This window comes from Paramisgurnus dabryanus, chromosome 3 (genome assembly GCF_030506205.2).
Source record: "Paramisgurnus dabryanus chromosome 3, PD_genome_1.1, whole genome shotgun sequence".
Taxonomy (NCBI): domain Eukaryota; kingdom Metazoa; phylum Chordata; class Actinopteri; order Cypriniformes; family Cobitidae; genus Paramisgurnus; species Paramisgurnus dabryanus.
In genome coordinates this window covers 9,039,902-9,067,782 of record NC_133339.1, presented here as the reverse complement: position 1 = coordinate 9,067,782, position 27,881 = coordinate 9,039,902, and the positions used below count along the sequence as shown (strand labels likewise).

At 43.6% G+C, this 27,881-nt stretch overlaps 1 protein-coding gene across 1 annotated transcript in view; it reads right to left on the bottom strand.

Annotated features, from left to right (window-relative positions):
• Positions 1-27,881, bottom strand: part of LOC135734286 (uncharacterized) — a 199,744-nt gene that overhangs the window by 119,091 nt on the left and 52,772 nt on the right. The window contains exon 7 of the mRNA XM_065253215.2: positions 12,429-12,770. Coding sequence (XP_065109287.1) covers positions 12,429-12,770 — 342 coding nt within the window. The remainder of the gene's footprint in view (positions 1-12,428; positions 12,771-27,881) is intronic.

The following is a 27,881-nucleotide window of genomic DNA, read 5'->3' as shown; positions in this document are numbered from 1 at the left end:
ATCACTTCCTCATTACTCTTGAGCTCGACCTAACTCCCCCAGTCACTGCACACGATCCCCCATTAGTCACATTCCGGTGCAACCTTCACATGCTCTCTCCCTCCCGCTTATCCTCTGTAGTCGCTTCCACGCTCCCCCCTCCCAACCAACTCTCTCTGTTAGATACTGACAACGCCACCGACACACTTTTTTCCACTCTTACACCCTGCTTAGACACATTATGCCCTCTGACATCTGGACCTGCCCGGGCCACACCACCTGCCCCTTGGCTATCTGAGGTTCTCCGTGAGCATCGTTCCACACTCAGGGGTGCAGAGAGGAAGTGGCCCAGATCTAAAGATCCTTCTGACCTCTGTCTCGATCAGACTCTTCTTGCCTCCTTCTCCACGGATATCTCCTCATTGCTGAAGAAACCCACACTCAATCCTGCTATGCTAGAGAACTACAGACCCATTTCTCTTCTTCCCTTCATTGCCAAGACTCTTGAATGCATGGTGTTTAACCAGCTACCCTCTTTCTTCACACAAAATAACGTCCTGGATAGCAATCAGTCTGGTTTCATAATGTGGTCACTCCACTGAGACTGCGCTGCTCTCATTCATTGAAGCCCTAAGGCATGTAAGGGCAGCCTCCAAATCATCTGTGCTGATCTTACTGGATCTATCTGCCGCTTTTGATACGGTCAATCACCGCATCCTCCTGTTGACCCTCAAGACTATAGGTGTCTCTGACACAGCGCTTCTATGGTTCAAGTCGTACCTATCAAGCAGGTCATTTCAGGTATCCTGTAAAGGTGATGTCTCCGAACCCCAACGTCTCGATACCTTGAACTCCACTTATTGTTCCACCCTGATGATCCCACAGTTTCTGCCCGCATCTCAGCATGCCTGTGGGACATCTCACTCTGGATGAAGGATCACCATCTCCAGCTTAACCTTGCGAAGACAGAACTGCTTGTCATATCATCTGAAACAAAGATTCAAAAGACCTTTCCATTCAGCTAGGTTCCTCGACCATCATGCCTTCTAGGATGGCCAAAAACCTGGGAGTGGTCCTTGATGATCAGCTTAGCTTCACGGAGCATGTTGCCAACAACGCTCGCTCTTGTAGATTTATCCTCTACAATATTAGGAAAATTGGACCTTTAATAAATGAGCATGCTACGCAGGTCCAAGCTCTTGTCCCGTCCAGGCTGGACTACTGCAATGTGCTACTGGCTGGGCTTCCAGCCTGCACAACCAAACCCCTACAGATGATTCAGAACGCAGCGGCAAGAGTGGTCTTCAATGAGCCAAAGAGGGCGCACATCACTCCTCTCTTTGTCAAGTTACACTGGCTTCCTATAGCATCTCGCATCAAATTTAAAGCTCTGATCCTGGACTTTAAAACCACCACTGGGTCAGCACCCCCTTACCTTCACTTACTTATACAGCCTTATGTACCCTTCTCGATCCCTGCGCTCTGCCACAGAGCGATGGCTTGTGGTTCCATCTCAAAAAGGAAAAAAAAAACATTAGCACACACCTTCTCAGGAGCCGTTCCACAACTGTGGAATGATCTGCCGGTCGTGACACGATCTGCTGACTCTGTAGCGGTCTTTAAGACTTGGCTAAAAACCCATCTCTTCCGCCCATTACCTCACTTCCTAATATAGGACTTACTATATTTCTCTATTTTTCCTTTATCTTTATCTGTACATTTCTTTAAAAAAAATTACTAACTAACCCTCATCTATATATACTGTGTTGGACTTGATTAGACTGTTTTTATGTTGCTATAATTGCTTCTATTGTTTACCTCATTTGTAAGTTGCTTTGGACAAAAGCGTCTGCTAAATGACTAAATGTAAATGTAAATCTACATGGATAGCCACTCATGGCTACGAGGACTCTACGGCAAGTCAGAGCATCCAGTTTCAGCCTGGTCTCACTGTTAATCAGTGATGGGAATAATGCCGTTATAAACAATGGCGTTACTAACGGCGCACCTTTATCAGTTACGAGTAATCAAATAAATTACTGTTTCCCCCGATATAATGTCTTTACCATTACTGACATTAAAATGCTGCACGTTACTATTGTGTTAAAAAAAAGTCTGGACAGTGTTGCCAACTTGGTGACTTTGTCGCTAGATTTAGCAACTTTTTAGACCCCTTTAGCGACTTTATTTAAAAAAGCAACTAGGACAAATCTAGCGATCTTTTCTGGTGTGGTTGGAGACTTTTGGAGACTGATGTGAAAGCAAGCGTCATTCTCTCTTCTCAACGAGCAGCGGGTGCTGCTGCTGTTGTTAGCCTCATCCAAGACACTCACAGGCAGCCCGGTCCTCACGCTGCACTCTGTCCGAATCCCACACACCCTCAACGGCAGAGTAATGGCAAAAACAATGAGCTCAAAGGTAGCGGTCGCAAACACAAAGTATAATAAGCACTACTTTTCCTTAGCAGAGGTGAAAGACAAAATGTTTATGTAACATACAACTTATGCCCATGAAGAAAGGGTCTCTCTACGTCTGTTGCAAGTAATTCTGATCTAATGAAGCACATCACATTGTCACATTCTGACACAAAATTTGTGGTTTCTCTTTGGTGTCCATTTCATTTATTTAACAGAATTAATATTGGGGGCATCCAAGTTATTTAAAATATTTGAACTTTTTTTAAGTAACGCAAAACTAACTTTCCCTGGTAATTAGTTACTTGTGTAATGATGTAACGCAGTTACCAGTGTTGGGAACGTTACTTTAAAAAGGTCAAGGTCAAATGAATTAAATGGATACTAAAGAGAAAGTTGCATGTTACATAAACATTCCTGCCTTTCACCTCAACGATGGAAAAGTAGTGCTTATTATACTTTGTGATTGCGACCGCTACCTTTGAGCTTATAGTACTTGCCATTGCTCTTTCATTGAGGGTGTGTGTGACTCGGACGGACTGCAGCGCGAGGACCGGGAGGCCTGTGAATGCCTTGGATGGGGCTAGATTTGTCCTAGCTTGCTTTTTTAAAAATAAAGTCGCTAAAGGGGTCTAGAAAGTTGGTAAATCCAGCGACAAAGTTAGCAACACTGCTCTGACTTTTTTACACTGTTTAAACTGCTCGGACTGACTGTACGTGTGCTTGTGTATGCACTCTGCCTTTGGTTGGCGATCAATTATAGTAATGTGCAGCATTTTAATGTCAGTAACGGTAACAGCGTTATAACGAGGGAAACAGTAATTTATTTGATTACTCGTTCCCTTTCAGTCGGTCACTTAGAGAGACCAATCTGCTTCGAATACTACTAAAACGCCAATGAACTTGGCATTGAGATATTTGCATAATGCTGGCGCCGCCCCGCCAGGTGTGTATATAAGCAGCAGGTGCAAATATGGAAATTAGCTTTTTATCGCTTCGAAAGCCGGCAGTATCTGCTAATGAGAAGCTACTCTACTCTGTTGGGATCGATTGCTGAAGTTGGTTGGACTGGCAGTACCACAGCGGACGCTCGCAGTATTCTACGGCTCTGCATCATTTTTGTTTTGAGTTTAGTGTGTGCGTTGCCTCTCCCTGTGTGCATCACCAACTGAGCATCTGAGTGAATTTCCCTAAAAGAGTAATACGAAGAGCTTTGTGCCTTGTTAAAGGCAGCCACTCTCTCATATATTTGGAGATCAGCGTCCTTTTCAGGATGGCTTTTCGTCCTTGCGATCTTGGGTGCGGAAAGTACATGCGTCCGAAGGACGGTCATGAACATTGTCTCTCATGTTTGGGCATCGAGCATGTGGAGGCAGCGTTTGCTGGGGGTAGGTGTTCTCACTGCGAGAGCATGTCCCTTGTGGATTTGCGGAGACGGTTGTCTTTCCTCCGGGAAAAGCGCAACCCTCGTCCTGCAAGTGTCAAGCGTCGCCATGGTGCGGCTGTGAGGCTCTCAAAGGATGACCTCCGCGTCACTGTGCTGAACCGGCCGGGAGATTCGTCCTCCGGCTCTCAGCCTCCTCGTCCACAGCTGGTAGAGGTTCCAATGGAGACTGCAGCGTTGTGTTCTACGATGTCTGTAGAATCTGTTGTGCCTCCCTCCGGGTCCACAGCCTCCGCATCATCCATCCGAGGGTGGGCCCCCTCCCTCTGAAGTGGATCCCTACGTCCTTCCTCCCTCTGGTCGCGTTGCGACGCCGGAGTTTGATCCGGAGATGGTGGCCGTGCTGTCTCGAGCGGCGGAGACCATAGGGTTAGAGTGGGTTAACCCCCCTCAGCCCGAACCGTCCCGTCTGGATGATTGGTTCTTCGGAGCTGCCCGGGCTTCACAGCCCTCTCCTCCAGTGCCTTTCTTCCCCGAGGTGCAAGAGGAGCTGACGAGAACTTGGAAGTCGCCGTTATTGACCAGATTGCAGCCATTTCAGCCCTCACCTCCCTCACCAGCAGAGCCTCTAAGGGTTACACAGGGATCCCTACGGTGGAGCGAGGAGTCGCGATGCAGCTGTGTCCGGCCACCGCTGCCTCTTGGAAGGACCGCCCAACCCTCCCCTCCCGTGCTTGCAGGCATTCGTCCGGTTTAATGGGCGCTGCCCACCAGGCATGCGGAGAGGCGGCTTCAGCTCTGCACGCTATGGCGTTGCTGCAGGTTCATCAAGCAAAGGCCTTGAGGGATCTGCACGAGGGAGGACGCAATTCGCCTGTCCTTTCGGAACTCTGGGCTGCCACTGATCTGGCTCTCCGCGCTACGAAGGTGACAGCGCAGGCGATTGGTCGTGCCATGTCCACGCTGGTGGTCCAAGAACCCACCTTTGGCTGTGTCTAGCGGATATGTCGGACGCGGATAAGAACAAGTTCTTAGACGCTCCAGTATCCCAGACCGGTCTCTTCGGCGAGTCGGTGGAGACCTTTGCCCAGCAGTTCTCCGCCGCCCAGAAGAAAACTAAAGCGATCGCCCAGATCATGCCCCGGCGCAAGCGACCTGCATCTCGCCCCCCAGCGCCGGCCGGCCCGTCTGCTCCTCGCCATGGGCGCCCTGTGGCGGCTGCCTCCGCCCCCCCAGGACGTTATCCAGGCCACGGAGGGGAAACAGCCGTTGTCAGCCCACCCGCTTCCCGTGGCAAACAGAGGTCGAAGCGGCCCTGAGATGGGTCACCTGGATTTGGATGGGATCACTCTTCGAGAGACGGTGAACGCACTGCTCCCTCCCCCGGAGGAGGGCCGGGTGGAGAATCTTTGGTTTCGTTTTGTTTCTGTTCCGCCGGCTTTTCAGCCGGCACCCACAAAACCACAAAAAGAGTGCATTCCTATTCCTTCTCCAGGTCTCCAGAGGATCGAGAGAGACGTGAGCAGGCATTCACATGCTCATCCTCCCTCTCCTCTATCGCCAGTGGGTGTCTCTCGGAGTCTGCGCTCTCCGCTGAGGAGACCAGACAACCCTCACCGGAGTCTGCGCTCTCCACTCAGGAGACCAGACGACCATCACCCTCAGCAGGCTCAGGTCAGTGTCACACACACAGACACTGTAGATGTTCGTGCACTCACGGCACACGCACCGGCAGTCTCATCTGTCCTGCCTCGCTGTCCCACCGCTGGTACATCGGTAGTGCCAATAATTCCTCTTGTGCGGTCTCTGGGTGCTTGGCTTCAGCTTCCCAGCCCGTCTCGTTGGGTTTTACGCACGGTCCGCCTTGGTTACGAAATACAATTCAACCGGCACACACCCAAATTCTCGGGCGTTCGTTTCACGACGGTGAAAGCGTCCGTTGCACATGTACTGCGTGCAGAAGTCGAAGTTCTCCTGGCGAAGGACGTGATCGAGCCGGTCCCTTCAACCGAGATGAGGTCAGGCTTTTACAGCCCGTATTTCATAGTACCCAAAAAGGCGGTGGGTTACGTCCGATCTTGGATTTACACATCCTAAACAGAGCTCTTCAGAACAGATCCTTTAGGATGATATCGCCGAAGCAGATATTTCAATCGATTCGCCCCCAAGATTGGTTTGCAGCAATAGACCTGAAGGACGTGTACTTTCATGTGTCCATTCTTCCTCGTCACAGGCCGTTTCTCCGCTTTGCGTTCGAGGGACGGCATATCTGTACAAAGTTTTACCTTTCAGACTGTCTCTCTCTCTCCCCGTGTGTTCACAAAGGTAATGGAAGCGGCGTTAAAGCCCCTGAGAGAGAGCGGCGTTCGCATTCTAGCTTACATCGACGATTGGCTTATAATAGCGAATTCTCGGCAGACGCTTTGGGAGAACAGAGATTTAACACTTCGGCATCTCGCCCGTTTAGGTCTTCGGGTCAACTGGGAGAAGAGCAAACTCTGCCCCACGCAGAGGATCTCTTTTCTCGGCACGGAACTGGACTTGATCGATTTATCGGCGCGTTTAACAGAAGCACCCGTCCAGTCAATTCTGACTTGCCTCGATTCATTTCAAGGGAAGAATGCGGTCCCGCTGAAACAATTTCAAAAGCTCCTGGGGCTTATGGCAGCAGCCGTGGCTGTGACACCACTCGGGCTGCTCCATATGCGACCGCTTCAGCGTTGGCTTCACGATCAAGTCCCAAGGAGAGCGTGGCGCGCTGGCATCCACCGTGTAACAATTCCACCTGCGTGTCGCCTAACATTCCCCACGTGGTCAGACCCCGCATTTCTCAGGGCCGGTGTGCCCATGAGACAGGTCTCTCGGCATGCTGTTGTCCACACAGATGTGTCCGACATGGGCTGGGGAGCCACGTACGATGGGCTTGCAGCTTCAGGGGTGTGGACAGCACCCCAGCTGCACTGGCATATCAATTGCCGCGAGTTGTGGGCTGTATATCTGGGACTTGCACGCTTCGCTATGGAGGTGCGAGGGAAGGATGTACTAGTACGCACCAACAACACTGCGACCGTTGCGTATATCAACCATCAAGGCGGTTTGCGCTCTCGTCACCTGTCGCATCTTGCCCGTCATCTCCTCCTTTGGAGTCAGAAGCATCTGAGGTCCCTTCCTGCCATTTACATCCCGGGCTGATTTGGAAGAAGTTCGGTCGTGCGCAGATAGATCTGTTTGCGTCGACGGACGATACCCACTGTCGCCTATTCTATTCACTAACCGAGGGCAGCCTCGGCGTGGATGCGTTGGCACACAGCTGGCAGCGGGAGATGCGCAAATATGCATTCCCCCCAATGAGCTTAATCGCACAGACGCTGTGCAAGGTCAGGCAGGACGAGGAGAGCCTTTTACTGGTCGCGCCTTACTGGACGACCAGGAATTGGTTTCCAGAACTGATGCTCCTCTTGACAGCCCCTCCCTGGCGGATTCCCCTGAGGAAGGACCTTCTTTCTCAGTGAGGGGGCACGTAATGGCACCCGGCCCCGACCTGTGGGATCTCCATGTATGGTCGTTGAGCGCGCGCAAGGTGCTGAAAGCCCTGCAGGGACCCCTGTTCGAGCCTTTGCAGTCTGCGAGTCTTAAGTTTTTGTCAATGAAAACTCTGACCCTGCTGGCATTGGCTTCTGTGAAGAGGGTAGGGGATCTACATGCATTCTCTGCTGATGATTCGTGCCTTCAGTTTGGTCCTGCTGTCTCGAGCATAACACTTAGACCCAGGCCAGGCTATGTGCCCAAAGTTCCCACCACTCCCTTCAGAGATCAGGTGGTGAGCTTGCAAGCGCTGCCCCCGGAGGAGGCAGACCCAACCATGGCTTTGTTGTGCCCCGTACGCGCACTGCGACTCTACGTGGATTGCACGCAAAGCCTCAGGACCTCAGACCAGCTCTTTGTCTGTTATGGTGGTCAGCAGAAAGGGAAAGCTGTCACTAAGCAGAGGATGTCTCATTGGATAGTTGATACTATCGCCCTGTCTTATAATCTGCAGGGTATTCCTTTCCCATTTAATTTGAGAGCGCACTCCACACGGAGTGTTGCCTCATCTTGGGCTCTTGCTCGTGGTTCCTCGCTAACAGACATCTGCAGAGCTGCTGGTTGGGCGACGACACCTAATACGTTCATTAGATTTTACAGTGTTCGTATCGAGCCTGTATCCTCTCGTGTTCTTTCCTTATCAGCAGTGTTGTATAAAGTACTAGAAAGCAATACTTAAGTAAAAGTACAAGTATTGTACTAGAAAAAGACTTTGGTAGAAGTGAAAGTTGTCTTTTAAAATATTACTCAAGTAAAAGTCTTAAAGTATCTGATATTTAATGAACTTAAGTATTTGAAGTAAAAGTAACAAGTTTTTTTTTTTTAAAGCAAGCGGTTAGAACTTTGATTATAAACTTTATTGTAGCTTTCTTATAGTAAAGCATATTCAGGGTTCCCATTATCTTCTTAATCTCAATCATCAAATAAAAATCTGTTTTTTCCAGGACTTTTCAGGCACATTTCTCTTAAGTTCAAAGAGCAAACAGCATATTTTTTAGAGCTGACATCAAATAAAAAAGCAGAAATTTCACTTTTGTATGAACTTCAGGTAAAAATGAAAAATAAATAATAACTTATTTTTTTCAAAACATGAGCATATTTTTGAGTATCCCTTTAAGTTAGCTGCTCTACTAAGAAAAAAAGCCAACTCGTTGTGTGGCAATGAAAGCACTGTGACTTTGATCAACAATGCAAGCGTACATTCACAATGTATAACATTAGCACAACATTATCCTATAACCACTGAGTTTTGAGTTAATTAACATAAAAGGAAATCTCAAGTTTGACAAAACGTATGATGTTTTTGAAGACGTGAATACAGTCCTTAACACTTTCTTTCTAACCTGCCACTGATTAACATAGCAGTTTTTAAAAAACATTTCTCAATCTAACATTAGCCTACCGGAGGGAATATTTGGCAGTTATGCTATAATGTTACCATAAACAGTTAAGCGTGTTTCAGTTGAGAGTTCTCTGTGAATTAAATAAATCTATGGGAAAATCAGCGGTGTAACGTTAACGTTGAAGTTTATTAAACATGTGCGCCTGGCCATCACATTAGACAGACAATTATCTAATACGGCTTATGATAACTAATGTTGAATCACATTGACATTGTGGCTTTACTTAATAACTAGTATTTTAACGTACCTTGATGTGATTCTTAAGGTTGGACGGGGAGTTTTTAAATGGCAAAATGTAAGTGATTTTCGGTAGGCATAAGAGGCACTTTATTCGGTAATCGGGAATCTTTAATTCAAATGTACAAAAACATGTCTTACAAATACGGCCACGGGTGTATAATATTAGCTTTCTCACCCTGTTCATCGTCGTGGAGGTCGATTACGATAACAGGAGGTCCTCCAAGAGGGGCTTTCATTGCAGTTACAGTTGTGCTTCCTCATCCTTTGGCAACACTACGCTAAAATAGAGTGTGCGTGAAATACAGTGTGCGGAGCGTGCGTAATGCAATCTAGAAGCACTGATTCGCCAAAACCTCCCTCATTGAGGTCGCACACATTTCTTCTGATTTTATTTTGTAACGAGTAAAAAATATGCTTAGTGGAAATATATCGGAGTAAAAGTATACATTTTATCTAGAAAATGTAGTGGAGTAAAAGTGAAAGTTGACATAAATTTAAATAGCGAAGTAAAGTACAGATATGTGAAATTTCTACTTAAGTACAGTAACGAAGTATTTTTACTTTGTTACATTACAACACTGCTTATCAGGGGGAGCACGGAGAGCAGACTCGCATGTCGGCTTGCAGCCTCCGGCTGATGCTTCACAGTAGTGTTAGTATGGAAGGCCTTCAGAACAAAAATGCGTAATGGTTTGAATTGTTCTTCCTCCGCTGCCTTGGCAGCCTACGTTGCGAAGCATTGGCTGTCAGCCTCTCACTAGCTGTATCCTCGCGAACCTACGTGTCTGGCTCGGGCTCCACATTGTGTCCCTTAAGCGGGGTTCCTTTGTGAGATTTTTCTGTGGGGTTAATCCTACCAGCCCACGTTTCCCTCAGCAGAGCACTGCTTTGCTTACACATCCACGGCTGTCTTTTATCAACTAAGGTTGTCTTTCGCCCACCATTAGCCCTTAAGAGGGGCGGTGGCTTCCGCAGCGCCCCTATCCCGCTCAGATAGAGCGCTTCCCAGTCGCTGGCACTACTGTGGGGTTAAAGGAACATCTAGTGCCCGGCCTTCTGCCCTATCCTATTTCTCCACCTCCTTAATTGGAACCGGAGGGCTTTTTGCAGACACTGGAAGAGGTCAGCTCCTAGTGCCGTTTTGGTAGGGATTCCCAATTCGTCGGTCACAACGTGACGTCGTAGTGACCGACTGAAAGGGAACATCTCGGTTATGGATGTAACCCTCGTTCCCTGAAGGAGGGAACGGAGACATCATGTCCCGTCGTCACAGGTGCTGCTCCCTGCTGTTTACGGCCGGTCACATTCTTCCGGCTTTCTCAGCGAAAAAGAAGCTAATTTCCATATTTGCACCTGCTGCTTATATACGCACCTGATGGGGCGGCGCCAGCATTATGCAAATATCTCAATGCCAAGTTCATTGGTGTTTTAGTAGTATTCGAAGCAAATTGGTCTCTCTAAGCGAGTTCCCAATTCGTCGGTCACGACGTAACCGAGACTTTACTGAAAAATAACGCCATTAGTAAGCTGATTACTTATAACGCCATTATTTCCATCACTTTTTTTTCCCTGGCAGTTCTTGACTCAGTTAATATTTGTGACAAGTAAATAGTAACTATAACTAATTATTTTTTTAAAGTAACATTCCCAACACTTCTGTTAACTCTTTCGCCGCCATTGACGAGATATCTCGTCAAACAAGAGAAAACGCTTCCCTGCCAATGACGAGATTTTCCGTCTTTCCGCAAAACCGATATTATCCACCAGGCCCTTCCGCAACTTTTTAAACCCGGAAGTTTTGCACTATGGCAAGCGGCTGCATGTCCGTGTCTGTTTTAAAGATCGCTCTGAATGGGATCTCTATGAAAAGTCCGTCACAAAAATGGAATTATCTCTGCTTTTTGCTTAAAATTTGGTGTTTTTGCAGAAACCTACCCATATTCAAAAGCTGATTACAAAAGAACCTGAAGGTAGGATGAAAAGTTTTTTTTGTATGAAAGCAAAGGGTCTGTTCTTTCATTTCGTATATTGTATGTTTATATATGTAAAGAAGAACATTTTCTGGAAGGCATTAAACTTTGGTGAAAATCATGAAAAACGTTGGCGCTGGCTGACAACTTTAAAAAAAAAACGCTGGCGGTGAAAGAGTTAATACGTAGTATTTACACATAACTTTCAAAAACACAAAACGTATTTTTTGGTACATTTAAATAGATGCTGAAACGTACAATGTAGTTGTATTTGCAACATTTAAACGTAGCATCATTAGGTTTTTACAGCTACAAAACGTAAAACATTAAAAAAACCTTTTAACCATTTTATCGATAACGTTACCTACCCCAAACCTAAACCCAAACCCTTTGTTTGTTTGTGGATGTTTGACCTTTTGTCCCCCTTAGGGGCAATTTGTTCTGCAGCATGGAAATCATCTTACCCCAGATACAAAAAGACACACAACATTAAAGGTGTAAAAGAGGATGTTTGTTTTATACATTTTTGCTGTCTTTACTAACTGAGAAAAGACTTTTTATTAGGTGCACTGAAAGTAATAATATTAATATACGTCATCTGTGCACAAGGTAGGGCCTTAAAAACATCAGCCAATTGCGTAAACGATTGGCCCTCTGGCTTGTCAATCACTGCCATTACATTCCTTGTGAGAGACGCGCATGCTCCAGTAACTTTACTCAGGCAACGTATGCGCATCACGCATAAAACTCTGTCGTTAGTTTAGGTTTGTTTTCATTGTCACTCCTGCTTTCCTCCTCGAATTTGCACCATAGAAGAGAAGAAACCCGAAGGAGGACGCAAAAGAAATACTTTTTTTGAAGTCGTCGAGAAGAGGAGAAAATTGTCAGAAGAACGTAATCTAACCAGAAACATTTCAACGCTGGAAAGCAATGAAGGAACAGAGAGGTGTCAAGACAGACGAGCAGTTCGCAAAAATTCTTCTGGACAGGTAACAGTGATTATTCTTTCTTTGTGGAATAATTATTGTTGTTCTGTTATTCAGGTATATCGATGTTGTTCTTGTAATGTAGTTGTAAGGCAGTAACCAGTCTGCTACATGCTAGTTGAAATGGGAGTAACCAGTCTGCTACATGCTAGTTGAAAGCGTTGACTGAGCTAACTTTACGTATTATGTGTTTATTATCATCATATTTCACATAATGAATCCACTGACACGACACATCATATGCCGGTGGTAAACAAACACTCATGTTCCAATACTCGTGCACGAGTTTTGGGAGGCGTTCCCTAGAAATGAGCTGTGAAGTTGGGGGCTGTTCTTACGCATCATTTTCAAAAACTCAGTAAAAGTCTTTGGATTCTCAGTCGGCGAAAACATCCTCTTTTGCGCCTTTAAATAAACATTATAAAACAAACATTTAAAACAAAAACATGTATGTGTATATAACTTACGCAGTAATCTCAGTTTCAAATTTGTGCTTTCTGAAAGCAGTGACTCTTCCTCACTGTAAACTTCACATGTGTATTCTCCCTCATCTTCAGCTGTCAGATTGTTCAACAGGAGTGAGAAGTTTCCATGTTTAATGTCTTCAGTGAAGAAATGAGCTCTATCATGATAATCTTGATGTTGAGCCTCTGGTCTGATATCTTCATCTTCATACAGATGAATGAGAGTCTGTGAGTCTGATCTTCTCCATTCCACCTTCAGATCCCCCAGTGGTAAGAGTGAATCATCAATACAGGGCAGAACCACTGAACCTCCCAGAGGAACCACAGTGTAATCCACATCAAGTCCTAAAAATAAAAAAAGACATTGCTTTTAATTTAAAGTGATAATTAATATAAACTCAAAGCTACACAGCTTAGGGTCCACACATACATGCACACATCAACACACATACAATGACACACACACACACACACAGAGCGGATAGTGACAGGTGAAGAAAATGCATTACTTAAACTGTTATTTAGTGTTTGTTTTTGTTGATGAATAAACAGATTAAAAGAATAAGCCGGAATTTGTTTCAAAACCGTACACAATATGCAGCTCCATCGAAAATGAGAGAGGAGAACAAATAATGTAAATGATCAGGCATGCAATTTTGTTTAAAACAGTGGCATCAAAAAGAACAATAAAACCATAAAGTCATCTGAAACATAACCATTACACCATCAGAAGCAGCTCAACCAATGACTGGTACTATACCTTCTATAATATTTATTTATGTTTTAGGATATTTTTTTACATTCCAATTTCAATGTCTAACATGTTCTTAAAAATAAAAAGTTCTTGGAAAGGGTATACTTGCATTATTATGCTATTTTATTGATCAGTGACATAAAATGGTCATAAAATGAAAATATTTTTGATTATGTCAGAGTTTTATCATGTTTGTGCTCAACTCAACCTTTATTTATAGAGAACCTGAAACAAACAAAGTTGACCAAAGTGCTTTACAAGGAATAAAATCAATACATAAAAAGAGAATAAAATAGATAAGACATTGTTAAACAAAAATGTAATCGAAAAATAACATAAACACAGTGAAGTCAGAGTGAGAGTCAGAGTGAGAGTCAGAGTGAGCGTCGTGCATCAGAGCTCCGTCGAGTTTATCATCCAAACCCTATTTTCTGACTACCTTGTTCCTATTTATATAATATAACATATTCGTTTATCTCAAGAATACTTTACCGTGACGACTATTGAGCAGTACTACCACGTGAAACGATTTATCACTGCTAAACACCCAGTGTTAGCATATAGCCCGCTAGCATCAACAAACAGGTGCCGGTTTTAGTTACCATTTTGCCGATCTAATGGCAAACTCATCCACTGTATGCTATTCAGACCTGTCCTCACCTGAGCGGGAAGCTGTGGAGCAGTTGATACCCGGTTATCGCAGATCCTACGCGAAGTACAGCGCCCAGTTCACCCAGGCTCCAGACATCCACAAGCGACCGATAAGTGCAAAAAGCGAACACCCCTCGCGGTGCAGCTTCACGGACCGCGCTCGAGGGAACGGAGATGCCATCGCCCAGAATGAAAGCGATCGGGAAGCCGTGGAGGAGCCGCTGCCCGGCCGTCGCAGATTCAGCTTGCCTCACATCACACTGGCTACAGACGTCCGCAGGCGATCGGGGCGTGCTGCGAGTGAGCTTCCCTCGCGATGTAGCTTCACGGACCGCGTCCAGGTGACCGAAGACGCCATCACCCAACATGAAAGCGGTAAGACTCCGCTTGTTATTGTAACCTGCATTACTTGCCACATGTACAGTTTAGCTTCTTCCATCAGCACAGAGGGGTTTACTTGTGCTAAGTGTATTGAAGTAGTAAGGCTGACGGAGAAGATTGCAGAACTAGAAGCGCGCATCCAAACGCTAGTTGATGACAGCAATACCGCTAATGCTACAAACGCTAATACCGCTAATGCTACAAACGCTAATACCGCTAATGCTACAAACACTGTTTCGGGTGCGCCTAGTGTTAAACGTAATACACATAGCTCGGTTCCATCATCTGAGTCAAGGGGGCCGACTAACTGGGTGACTGTCAGGCGGCAAAGTCGTTTCCGGTGCCCACCCAAGACCCCCCTGGTAATTTCAAACAGGTTCGATATTCTAAGCAACACACCGACTGAGACGTCTGTTAAAAGTGCCTTGGTCATTGGAGATTCGATACTTAGGAACGCGAACATTGAGGCACCAGCCACCATAGTCGATTGTATACCGGGAGCCAGGTCTTCAGACATTAGATCAAAACTTAAAGTGCTGGCTAATGCTAAGCGTAAGTTTTCTAAAATTGTTATTCACGCCGGCACGAATGACACCAGACTCCGCCAGTCGGAGATCACCAAAGATAATATTAAAGAGATATGTGAAATTGCTAAAACAATGTCAGACAATGTAATATGCTCTGGTCCCCTCCCCGCCTACCGGGGGGATGAAACTTACAGTAGATTATTGTCTCTTCACGACTGGATGTCAAAATGGTGCCCTCAGCATAACGTAGGGTTTATAGACAATTGGAAGCATTTTCGGGGGAGACCTGACCTGCTAAAGAGAGATGGCCTCCATCCATCTCAGGAAGGAAGGGCGATTCTCTCTATAAATCTGACCAATAGTCTTACTTCGAATACAGTCTGACTATCCAGGTTACAAGTCAGACAACAGACGGATCGGCTTAACCGTCCATCTGTTAGCTGCCGTGATATGTCAAGATCACTTATATCCCAGCACTTCGAGTCAATCTTACCAGAATATCAACACATTTCAACTGTATCTGTTCCCCGAACAAATAAATACAGAGCACCGCTTGCCACATCTGGTACAAATCTGATTAATATAAAATTAGAAAACAATACTTTAACAGATGAACCTCGAATGTTAAAATTCGGCCTTCTTAACATTAGATCGCTTACCAATAAAGAACCTATTGTCAATGAAATAGTTACAGACCAAAACTTAGATGCACTCTGTTTAACAGAAACCTGGCTTAAAGCAGACGACTACATTAGTTTAAACGAATCCACCCCACAAGACTATTATTATAAACACGAACCTCGATTAAAGGGGAGAGGGGGTGGTGTAGCTACAATATACAAAAAATTTTTTAAAGTAAACCAAAAATCTGAAGTAAAATTTAAATCATTCGAACAAATGTTGTTAAATATGGAAATAACCGATCATAACCACAAACAGCTCTCTTTTGCCTTAGCTACAATCTATAGACCTCCGGGCCACCATGCAGATTTCCTTAAAGAAATAGCAGATTTCCTGTCTGAGCTTGTAGTCACTGTAGATAAAGCTCTTATCGTTGGTGATTTTAATATTCATGTGGATAACCCACAAGATGCACTAGGACGTGCATTTATGGATGTTCTAAATTCTCTCAATATTAGACAAAACGTGACAGGGCCAACGCATACTCGTAAGCACACATTAGACTTAATTCTGTCACTCGGGCTCAATATTAATGACATCAAAATATCACCTCAGAGTGATGCAGTTTCTGACCATTACCTTGTGTCATACACTGTACTTCTAGATAGGATCACTCAATCCACAACATGCTACAGATTAGCCAGAACAATAATTTCCACCACTAAAGATAGATTTATTAGCACTCTTCCAGACCTGTCCCAAATTAAACATGTAGCAGATAACTCTGACGTAGGGGTGTGCCGGTTTCAGAATTGGTGATGACGGTTATGACGTGAGTCAAATGTGACGGTTCATCACATAACCGTCTGTGGGGGGCGTTTTGCTCGTTTAAATGCTCGTGGATTGAGGGGAAAGTGTCATTTTACCATAAAATCATGAATGTGATGCCAAGTGTGTTTTAAACAGTAATAACTTTGAACAATTTAACAGAAAGCAATGAAATATTAAAAAAACACACTGTTGCCAGAAGACTGCGCTGTCACTCTCTGCCCAGCATAAATTAATCCTCTATCTATCATCTATTTTAATAATCTTCAGAGAAACAGATTTGTGCATTGGGCTTTTTATGTCTGTAATTGTGTCTATATCTGTCATTACATGGACCAGAACAGCACGAAAACAATGTGGATTAAAAGCGTATTGAAGAGGTTTTGCTCATAAATGCGCAGGTAAAAGAAAGTCATATGAACTTGAGATTGTTATTAAACGCAGCCGGTGTAAAAGCACAATGGCCACGCGCAGCAAACACTCTCCGCAGACGCGCTGCACAGTGCTCACCCGGCGTTTGAATAAACTAGACACTGATTAGCTACTTGCTCTACGTTTCTTTAAAATTAACAGCAAGACAACTAGCAGTGAATGTGCGTTCAAGAGAGTTAGTAGATTAGCATGGGAGGATTTGAACTTGAAAAGCGGAGTGTACTGACGCCTTTCCGCGGTTAAAACAACATTCCTTCTCATGGTCATTCATGTTTATTTGATGCTATAAATTAACTAGAAGGAAGAGATGATTGGAAAGGTGAGACTTTGTTTAATATGTTAAATCTCAAAAGTAACCGAAAAGTAACCTGGTCTGTCTTGTATGTCAGCGCGTTGTCAGTGTCTGCTCCGCTCTGTATTTTTCACTGCGTGAGAACGTGAGGGGGCGTGTAACACAGACTGTTAACAATTGTTTTAAATAGTATTTAAAAATTCTTTATGATAAAAAATGTTTTAAAAAATATTTTAATAACACGGTTTTGGCGGTTATAGAGTTCTAATGACGGTGTTCAACTATAACCGTCGGTCTCACGGTTATATAATGACCGTCACACCCCTACTCTGACGATCTAGATATTGTAATAGAAAACCTAAACAATGTCTGTTCTAACACATTGGATGCCGTTGCTCCCATTCGAAAAAAGAGAATCAAAGAAAAACTGCCAGCTCCATGGTATGATCATCACACCGGGGCACTCAAAAAGGCAACTTGGAAAATGGAAAGAAATTATAGAAGCACAAAGTTAGAGGTATGGCGTGCAGCATGGAAAGAGAGTGTTAAACAATACAGACAGGCTATTAAAACCGCCAGATCTACCTATCTTAGCAAGCTTATAAATGAGAATCATAATAACCCTCGTTTCCTCTTCAGCACCGTTGCAAAACTGACTAGAAATAAAGAACAAACAGAAACCAATAGTAAACTTCAACACAATAGTAACGACTTCATGAACTTCTTTTCCAACAAAATTACGGCTATAAGGGAAAACATCGTAGCTACCCAGGCAGCCACCACTCAACCCGTTAGTTCACTTAACACTAGACTACCATACGAACATCTTGATTCATTTAAACCTACTACAATAGATGAGCTCTCTAGACTAGTTACATCATCCAAATCATCATCCTGTATATTAGACCCCGTTCCCACAAAACTGCTTAAAGAGGTATTCCCTGTAGTGTCAACCCCGGTTCTAAATATCTTTAACTCATCGCTAGAAATAGGATACGTTCCAACAGCTTTCAAACTAGCAGTTATTAAACCGCTGATTAAAAAACCGCAGCTTGATCAGGGAGAGCTTAATAACTTTAGACCAATCTCAAATCTCCCTTTTCTTTCGAAAATATTAGAAAAGTTAGTGGCAAGCCAGTTACGCACTTTCTTGACAAATAATAGTACATATGAAAAGTTCCAATCAGGATTCAGGCCCCACCATAGCACAGAGACAGCGTTGCTTAGAGTTACAAATGACCTCCTATTAACATCCGATCGTGGTGAAATCTCAATTCTTATATTACTAGACCTTAGTGCAGCCTTTGACACAATAGATCACACAATCTTACTCAATAGACTAGAAAACTATGTTGGTATCAGTGGTCAGGCGCTGCCTGGTTTATGTCGTATCTAACCAATCGCTATCACTTTGTTTATGTAAACGAGGAAGAGTCATATCACTCCCTGGTTAAATACGGTGTACCGCAGGGATCGGTTTTAGGTCCTTTCCTGTTCTCGTTATACATGTTACCTCTAGGAGACATTATCAGGAAACATAACATAAGTTTTCACTGCTATGCGGATGATACCCAGCTTTACATCTCCTCACATCCCAGCGAAACACACACGTTTTCTAAGCTAACAGACTGCCTTAGCGATGTTAGTGACTGGATGGCACATAACTTTCTTAAGCTGAACTCCAATAAGACAGAGATACTTATTATTGAACCGAATCGCTACAAACATAATATGTCAGATTACAAGTTGCACATAGATGGCTGCACTGTGGTGCCATCTTCCACGGTTAGGAACTTAGGTGTGATGTTCGACAGCAACTTATCCTTCGATAGTCATATCGCCAACGTCTGCCGCACAGCATTCTTCCATCTTAGAAATATCTCGAAAATACGCCATATACTGTCTACATCTGACGCAGAGAAGCTTATCCATGCTTTTATGACCTCTAGAATAGACTATTGTAACTCGCTACTCGGGGGATGCCATGAAAATCAAGTAAACAAGCTTCAGCTAGTTCAAAACGCTTCCGCAAGGGTACTTACTCGATCTAAAAAGTATGACCACATAAGCCCAATTCTGGCATCTTTACACTGGCTACCAGTTAAATATCGCATACAATTTAAAATATCACTAATCACCTACAAAGCTTTAAATGGCCTAGCACCCTCATATCTTAGAGAATTACTATCAGAATACAATCCATCACGCACACTACGGTCGCAAAATTCTGGTCTCTTGATTATCCCTAGACTATCAAAAGTGTCTAAAAGTGGAAGGTCATTTCCTACTTAGCCCCTAAGCTCTGGAATGATTTACCAACCGATGTCCGAGAATCAGACACAGTCGATAATTTTAAATCTAGACTTAAAACTTTTCTCTTCAACAAAGCATTCGCATAATTTGTCTAGTAAAAGTACTTAACTCGAAATAGTTATCTGTACGGAACAAAGCACTCGCGGTCATAACACAGACCAACCAAATAAATAAATAAAAATCTTATCTTAACCTATAGTCGGATTGCGATTTTGGAACTTTCGTGTTCTTGTGAATAGTATGCCATACAAACCCGTTTGCCACTGAACCTGCATTAACGACGACAGTGGGGCCTCGAGCCTTAGTCAAACGGGTTGGCACGTATGGTTGGGTTGTGATTTTGGCGCTTTCTTTGTATTGCAAATAGTATGCCATACAGACCCGTTTGCCACTGAACCTGCATTAACGACGACAGTGGGGCTTTTGGCCTTAGTCAAACGGGTTGGCACGTATGGTTGGGTTGTGATTTTGGCGCTTTCTTTCTATTGCGAATAGTATGCCATACAGACCCGTTTGCCACTGAACCTGCATTAACGATGACAGTGGGGCTTCCGGCCTTAGTCAAACGGGTTGGCACGTATGGTCGGGTTGCGATTTTGGCACTTTCTTGTGTCTTGTGAATAGTATGCCATACAGACCCGTTTGCCACTGAACCTGCATTAACGACGACAGTGGGGCCTCCAGCCTTAGTCAAACGGGTTGACACGTATGGTCAGGTTGCGATGTTGGCGTTTTTTTCGTGATCTTGTAAATAGTATGCAATATAGACCCGTTTGCCACTGAACCTGCATTAACGACGACAGTGGGGTTACAGGCCTTAGTCAAACGGGTCGACAGGTTTCATTTTCTCTTAAAAATCGGAAGGTGACCCTTAGTTACCATATATACCGTCGCAGTGGGCCCCCAATTTGCAAAATCCTCAACTGTGGATAATATAATTATGCCGCAATAGTTAGTCTGTCTGAAACTAAGCTGATTAAACCACATCACTGTGTGACACTTGCATTACATGTGAACTGCCCCTACGCTAATATGATTTTGTTTTTCTCTCCCTGTCTCGTCCCTGGGTCCCATTGACCCTGAGGACAATGGGACAAACAGACCAAGTTCTGGTAGATGTGAAAGTCGGCACACCTCTGATCTACTGATCGTCCTTCAATGTGATGCCCAGCTGATGCCTCACCAACGACCACCGGCAGGACCCGCTTAATATCCGCTTAATCTCTGCTTAATCTCCGCTTAAGCTCCTTATCCGTTAATATGTGTGTATATACATGTATATCTCCCAAGGGTTTTTCCCTCCTACAGGGTTTATACAGAAATCCTTAAGTTAAATTTACTACTTTTTACTACCTTTTTTACTACCTTCAGAATATTTTTTAAAACCATCACGACACTGAATTGCAAGTGTTAATCAGCGACCTTTCTATTATTTACACAGATTTTGACATATATAACATACAAAAAAGAATTAAAGTGAAAAAATTCTTCTGACTGAAATATTTTTCAGGCCAAGTCATATTCCTTTACCTAACACTTTATGTAGGCGAGACCAATAGCATTTTAAGGGGAGATTTTTTTTGCAAATGCAACTGCAAGAACCGACAGGTGGATGACATCAAAGTCCCGCGAGAGCATTTCGGAAGCAGTCTCCTCTTATGATTCCTCGTCAATCGCTCTCACACAGGATTTGGATGTCATCTGCCTCTTGGTTCTTGTGGATCCACATGAAGTTTACCCACGAGTTAAACAAACCCGTTGTACCAGCCACTGGCTATATCGGCATAGCATTAAAAGGCGTGCCGCGGATGATCAGTAACGTGAGAAATCATTTACCCCCAAAATACAGGACCCCTTACGTTAGTCATACTGTGCAAAGACACGCAATTACCTGTTTGGTTTTCTTATCCCACGAACTGAAAGGCTTGCCAATCTTCATTATTTCGCTAAGCCAAGTCAATCGTCTTTTACACCTTTATCGATCTTCAAAACATCGGAGCCTTCCTGCATTATAAGTTTGACCATGCTAGCTGAAAAAGTTTTACCTCAGCTTAACGTGATACAGTCAAAAAACCCGGAGTGGATCCGGTCCGTAGTGATTACAGAACGCTTACAGCGGAGAGAGGAACGTGATTTGGCTCCACTCCAGGCTTTGATCACATCCCAGAGACGAAAGATCTTTGATTATTTGCCCAGATATGCAGGTGATTTGAACTAATTTCCAGGCATCATAACATTACAAAAGGCAATCGAAAATTTACTACCTCGTCAGATGACGCTTACTACTTTTTACTACTTTTTACTGGCCTTAATTTGGCATAATTTAATTTACTACCTTTTACTACCTTTTACAACCCCGCGGAAACCCTGCTCCTAGGACTTTTATTTTTATTTCCTCGGCTAAACAACCCGGGGTTTTTGTTTTTTTTTCTCCTAGGGGGTTTTTTACCCCGGGGAGGTAGCCTGCTTGGGCTTAACTTAGCTTCTTCTTCTCGACGTTACATTAGTAATATGCTCGCTCATAATGTCGCGTCATAGCCGCAGCAAATTTGACTGCTTATGCTATTGTGTATTATGTTATGCTATCTGTCGTTTTTCTGTGCTTTTACTGCTTCTATTAATGTAAAGCTGCTTTGAAACAATTGAGTATTGTGAAAAGCGCTATATAAATAAAATTGAATTGAATTGAATAAAATAAATAGGTGTCAAATGCCAAAGAAAAAAGATATTTAAATAAAGACAATGAAGGAGCCGGCTATCCTGATTTTGCCAAGTGGTTGATGTCCTCAGGTCAACATTATGTCCAATCAGATTTCAAAAATAAGTTTACAGTTTGTTTTAAGTTTAAGCTTACAACCAGGATTAGCTGCTTCTAGGCCATTGTTTTTCACTTACCATGTCCCTCTGATTTTAGGGTTTGGTTAGGGTTGGGGTTTGGGGTGGGTTTTAGGTTTTATTTAGAAAAATGTTGTCCTTGGGTCAACACAATATGTTGCCCTGAGGACATCAACCACTTGGCAAAATCAGTTTAAGCTGAAGGAGCCTGTCTAATAGGCAAAAGCAGATCGTTCCATAGCTTAGGAGCTATCACTGCAAAAGCATGATTCCCTGTGAGCTTACGCCTTGTTTTAGGCACATTTAGGAACAGCTGGTCAGCTGACCTGAGAGAACAGGTAGGAGACTGGGGTAAAGCAGCTCAGAAATGTAGGGTGGGGCCAGTCCATTTAAAGATTTAAAAACAAACAAAATAATTTTAAAATGGATTCAAAAATGTACAGGTAGCCGGTGAAGTGAGGCTAGGATCCGTGTAATGTGATCATATTTCCGTGTACCTCTTAAAAGACGTGTTGCAGCATTTTGTACCATCTGCAGACAAGCAACAGAAGATGCACTAACCCCTGTATACAATGCATTACAGTAATCCAGTGGTAAGAAACTGCTTTTCAAAAGCGGTTTCCAGATGCTGCCTCGAGAGAAAAGGCTTTATTTTGAACAGCTGCCTCAATTGAAAAAAGCTTGCTCTAACAACCACTCTAATCTGACTGTTGAGCTTGTGACGGTAACAGAATGACCACACAAGGAACTGGGACTTGAACATGGACATATTCACACATACATTCACACATACACAAAGAAACAAGACACAATAGTTTTGTATTTATATTTTTATTATAATTATTAATTGTTCAGTAAAATGAGTGTATGGAACTTTGACATTGTGGCATTTGTCTCATAGTTTTATATCTCTGAGAAAGTAGTGGAAGGAATACTTCGTTCCATTTAGTTTGGGAGTCTACCAATGGGGCTTTCATGGGGGTTTCAGGGACAACGCGGCTGAGTTGCTTCTGGGATATTTTTATTGTTCAGGATATTGTAAACTATTTTGTACGGTATTGGAAAAGAAAAAAAAATATATTTTAATTGTTGTGATCAAATACATTTTTCCAGAGTTAATGTCTATGGGAATTGTGTGTAGTGTTTTCTGTGAGTTGCCCTCCCCATGGGGAAAATGGCGCTGGCCGCCAGTATAAATGTGTGTGTTTGGAGTAGTTTTTTTGTCTGTGTCTGCTGTTGTGAAGTGTGGCCGGAAGGCTGCAGTTTTTTTCTTGTATTTTTTGTTATTTTTGGGATTTGGGAATTTTTGGGATTTTTGAACCTGTTTTGAATTGGAATTTTGTAACATTGGTTTGAACTTACTTTGGAAGTCTTTTGAATATATTTCCTTATATTATGTTCTTTATTGGACATAGTTTTTTTGCTATTTTTGGACTATTTTGACTTTTTTTTTTTTAATAAACACTTTGGCATTTCTCACACTATATCTGTTTAATTTGGCCATATGTTTTTTGGTACCCTTTAGGGGGATAGCATTACAACTGGTGTCAGAAGTGAGATGGTTGTAAGAAGTTGAAGAGGAAACTGAAGTAAATGTGACACTTTATGCCCCTGTGCGCGGAACCCGAAACACGTAATGATGAGACCCACCGCCACGCACACAACTGCGGCCACTAACAGATCTCTCGAGGCTGAATTCCGAACGTGTCACATTTTTTATAGATGTATGTAAAACTCGCTATGCCAAGAAAGGTCCACATACTGAATATCAATTTTAATATTAATCAATATGCATTCAAAAAGTCTTCAACACAAGCAGAAAATCCTCAAAAGAAAAGTGGACAGGTAATCCAAAACGATCCTTTGTGTTAGTATATAATATAAAAAAGTGTCCTTTTCAAAAAAAAAATTCCGTTCCTTACCAGTACTGTCACTACCACTAGGAAGTAAATCCACTAGAGTGGGCAAGTCTCAACCCAGAATTATTGGATATGGCAAGTATTCCACTACTGCTACCTCCAATAAATAAGCCTGTCCTTGCAGTTCAATCTAAACACTTGCAGTAGGATACTGTCTTTCCTCACCATGAACACAACAAATCTGGGCTATAGAAATATGACTCCTTAGGCACCAAATCAGAACATACTAATGACTGCATACTTCCGGTGTCCATCAGAGCCCTCACCTTTCTCCCGTTAAGGGCTACATCAATACAGGGCAGTGCAGCCGGAGTCACTAAGCAACTAGATCTTGGGACAGTGCACACATAAGCATGGGCAGATATATTACTAGGGCATCTTGATTGCTTATGACCTTCCAGTCCACACTGATAACACACTAGACTTCTATGCACACCAACTTTAAAACCAGGTCTTTCTTTACCAGAACCAACCTTATCACTCGCAGACTTACCTTCATTTACAGCTTTAACTGAAGACACAAAGGACTGATGTGGCTTATGCAGATCTTTACTCTCCTTCCAGCACTTGTATGTCCAGGGCTGATTTTCATCTTGCTGTAACAAAAGTGTCTGCTAAACTTCAGGATTCAGGATAAAGAGTCAGGATCTCGCTCCTTAATCCAGACCTGCATATACAGGTACCACTGGGTAATTTGAGCATTTGAGTCTCTCATGCGATCCACCCATTGCAGCGGCCGGTGGTCAGTTTCAAAGAGAAACTGTCTGCCAAGAAGGTAATACCTAAACGTATCCAGGGCCCATTTTACTGCTCGGCATTCCTTCTCTACTGTGGAATATTTCACCTCTTTGGGATACAGCTTTTGACTTATATAGGCCACCGGATGCCTATTTCCAAGTTCTCCTCGCAACAGCACAGCGCCTATGCCAGTATTAAATGCATCAGTCTGCAAAACAAAAAGTTCTTCAAAATTTGGGCAGGACAGTACTGCATCATTACATAAAGCATGTTTGATGTCCTGGAAGGCATTCTTAGCCTCCTCAGTAAACTGAATCTGGATAGGATTGCACTTTTGTGTCAAATCTGTTAAGGCTGCAGCTCGAGCAGCAAAACTGGGTACAAATAGTCTATACCACCCAGCCATACCTAGGAATGCTCGTACTTGAGTTTTGGTTTGAGGAAGGGGACAATTTTGGATTGCCTGCAGCTTTTGAATTTGGGGCCTAATTTACAATTACATCTCCAATTACATACCCCAAGTAATCAGTTTCCTTCTTGGCTTTCGCACATTTACGGGCATTGACGATAGCGCCATTAGAGCGAAGTGCGGCCAGGCAAGCTTATGAAATCTAAAAGACAGAAGAGACTAGAAAAGTTTCATTTTTCAGCAGCTCAATGTGATGAACTGGATGTAGAACAGGACATAGCCCCATTAGACATCCCTCAGGAGATTGGGTTGTTGCAGCAGGAGGATTCAGTGATTGGCCCCTTATATAGGCAGGTTCAGGAAGAAGAACAAGATAAAGGCCAGACAGCAGGTGCTTCAGGGAATCTAATGGATATCAAAGATGGGGTGCTTTATAAAGGTAAAGGCTTAGATGCACGAATTGTAGTCCCCCAAAAGGCAAAAGATATTGTGCTTGAATTGGGCCATTCCATTTTCTGTGCTGGCCACTTAGGCAGGCAGAAGACATTAGGTGAATCGTCTTTTTTTAGCCAAATATGAATAAAGATGTGTCAGACTTTTGTACAACCTGTCCTAAATGTCAGAAGACTGCCATTAGAGGTCCTCCTAGAGCCCCGTTAATGTCACTTCCAGTGACTGGTGTGCCCTTTCAACAGTTAGGGATGGATGAGGTAGAGGAACAGTACCTGCCACTGCCTTCCAGTAACACTCTTGACTTTAGACATCTCCCAGTTGCTCAGCAGTTACAGTTTAAGCAGGTTTGTGACACAGGGGTGTGCCAAGAGAAACCGGGATGCACCTGTCATGGTTTATGAATGCATTGTTTCCTTCCTGATTCACATGGCTGTGTTGTGTATGTGTGTGTGTGTAGTGGGCGTGTTTGGCACTTACCTCCAGCGCACCTGATTGTCATTAACTCGCTCCAGCTGCAGCTCATTCACTCACCTATATATACTCATCCAGTTCTCATGTTCTTTGTCAGATCGTTTGTGGAAGTCAGTGAGGTCTCGTGCTGTGTGTTTCCAGTCTGCTGTGTTCCTGCTCTCGTGTTCGTGTTTCGATTATTGTTGGATTATCATTGACCGGATTCATCTGTCACCACGCTGGCCACCTCTCATTCCTGTGTCACCCGCCCAGCTGTCATCATTTACAAACTCACTCTGTTTACAATAAACATCTTAACTTGCATTTGCTTCCTCTCATATTTCATGACAGCACCACTTTGATCCAACATAACATCACTTGGCATGAAGGAGCTACCAATCGCCGTAAGAGTTATAGAATTCCTGAGCATCTGTTACCAGCATTGAAGGAAGAAGTGGGTCAAATGTTATCCATGGGTATCTTTGAGTCATCTAGGATTGAGTGGTGTAGCCCAGTAATCCTGGTCCCTAAAAAGGATGGGGGTTTACGCTTTTGTGTGGACTTCAGATATCTGAATTCAGTGTCCAAATTTGACTCCTACCCTACCCCACGGATAGATTACTTGATTGATCATCTTGGAAGGGCTCAGTGGATAACTACTCTTGATTTATGTAAAGGGTACTGGCAAGTCCCATTGGCTGACAGTGCAAAATAATTGACAGCTTTTAAGACACCTTGGGGGCTATTCCCTTTTTTTACTATGCCTTTTGGCCTCCATGGGGCGCCAGCTTCATTTCAACGATTGATGATTCAAGTGTTGTCTAGACTGGAAGAGTATGCTGCTGCGTACTTAGATGATGTTGTCATCTTTAGTTCATCCTGGGCCGAACATCTTGAGCATCTCAAAGAGGTGCTGCACCAAATTCAACTTGCTGGCCTTACCGTCAATGCCCGTAAATGTGCAATAATCAAGAAGGAAACTGATTACTTGGAGTATGCCATTGGAGGTGGAGTTATTAGGCCCCAAATTCAAAAGCTGCAGGCAATCCAAGATTGTCCCCCTCCTCAAACCAAAACTCAAGTACGAGCATTCCTAGGTATGGCTGGGTGGTATAGACTATTTGTGCCCAATTTTGCTGCTCGAGCTGCAGCCTTAACAGATTTGACACAAAACTGCAATCCTATCCAGATTCAGTGGACTGAGGAGGCTAAGAATGCCTTCCAGGACATCAAACATGCTTTATGTAATGATGCAGTACTGTCCTGCCCAAATTTTGAAGAACTTTTTGTATTTCAGACTTATAATTCCAATACAGGCATATGGGTTGTGCTGTTGCAAGGAGAACTTGGAAATAGGCATCTGGTGGCCTATATAAGTCAAAAGCTGTATCCCAGAATGGTGAAATATAGTAGAGAAGAAATGCCTAGCAGTAAAATGGGCCCTGGATACGTTTAGGTATTGCCTTCTTGGCAGACAGTTTCTTGAAACTGACCACCGGCCGCTGCAGTGGATGGATCGCATGAGAGACTCAAATGCTCAAATTACCCGGTGGTACCTGTCTATGCAGCCATATCGTTTTACTATTCAACACGTACCAGGAAAGAGTAATGTCACTGCTGACTTTCTTTCTTGCCTGCCGGCTTGAAACTACGTGGGGTGTGACGGTCACAGAATGATCATAGAGCTTATAACGTCAGAGTCAATTTTAATTTTAATTTAAGTTAGTGATGGTCGGTTTTATGTGCTGAGCCAAGGCACCCAAATCAACCGAGGGGGTCCCAGCGATGCCACCAAAAACCATAACTTCTGTCTTTTTCTCATTACAGCTTAAAAGAGACATCCAGGCTTTTAT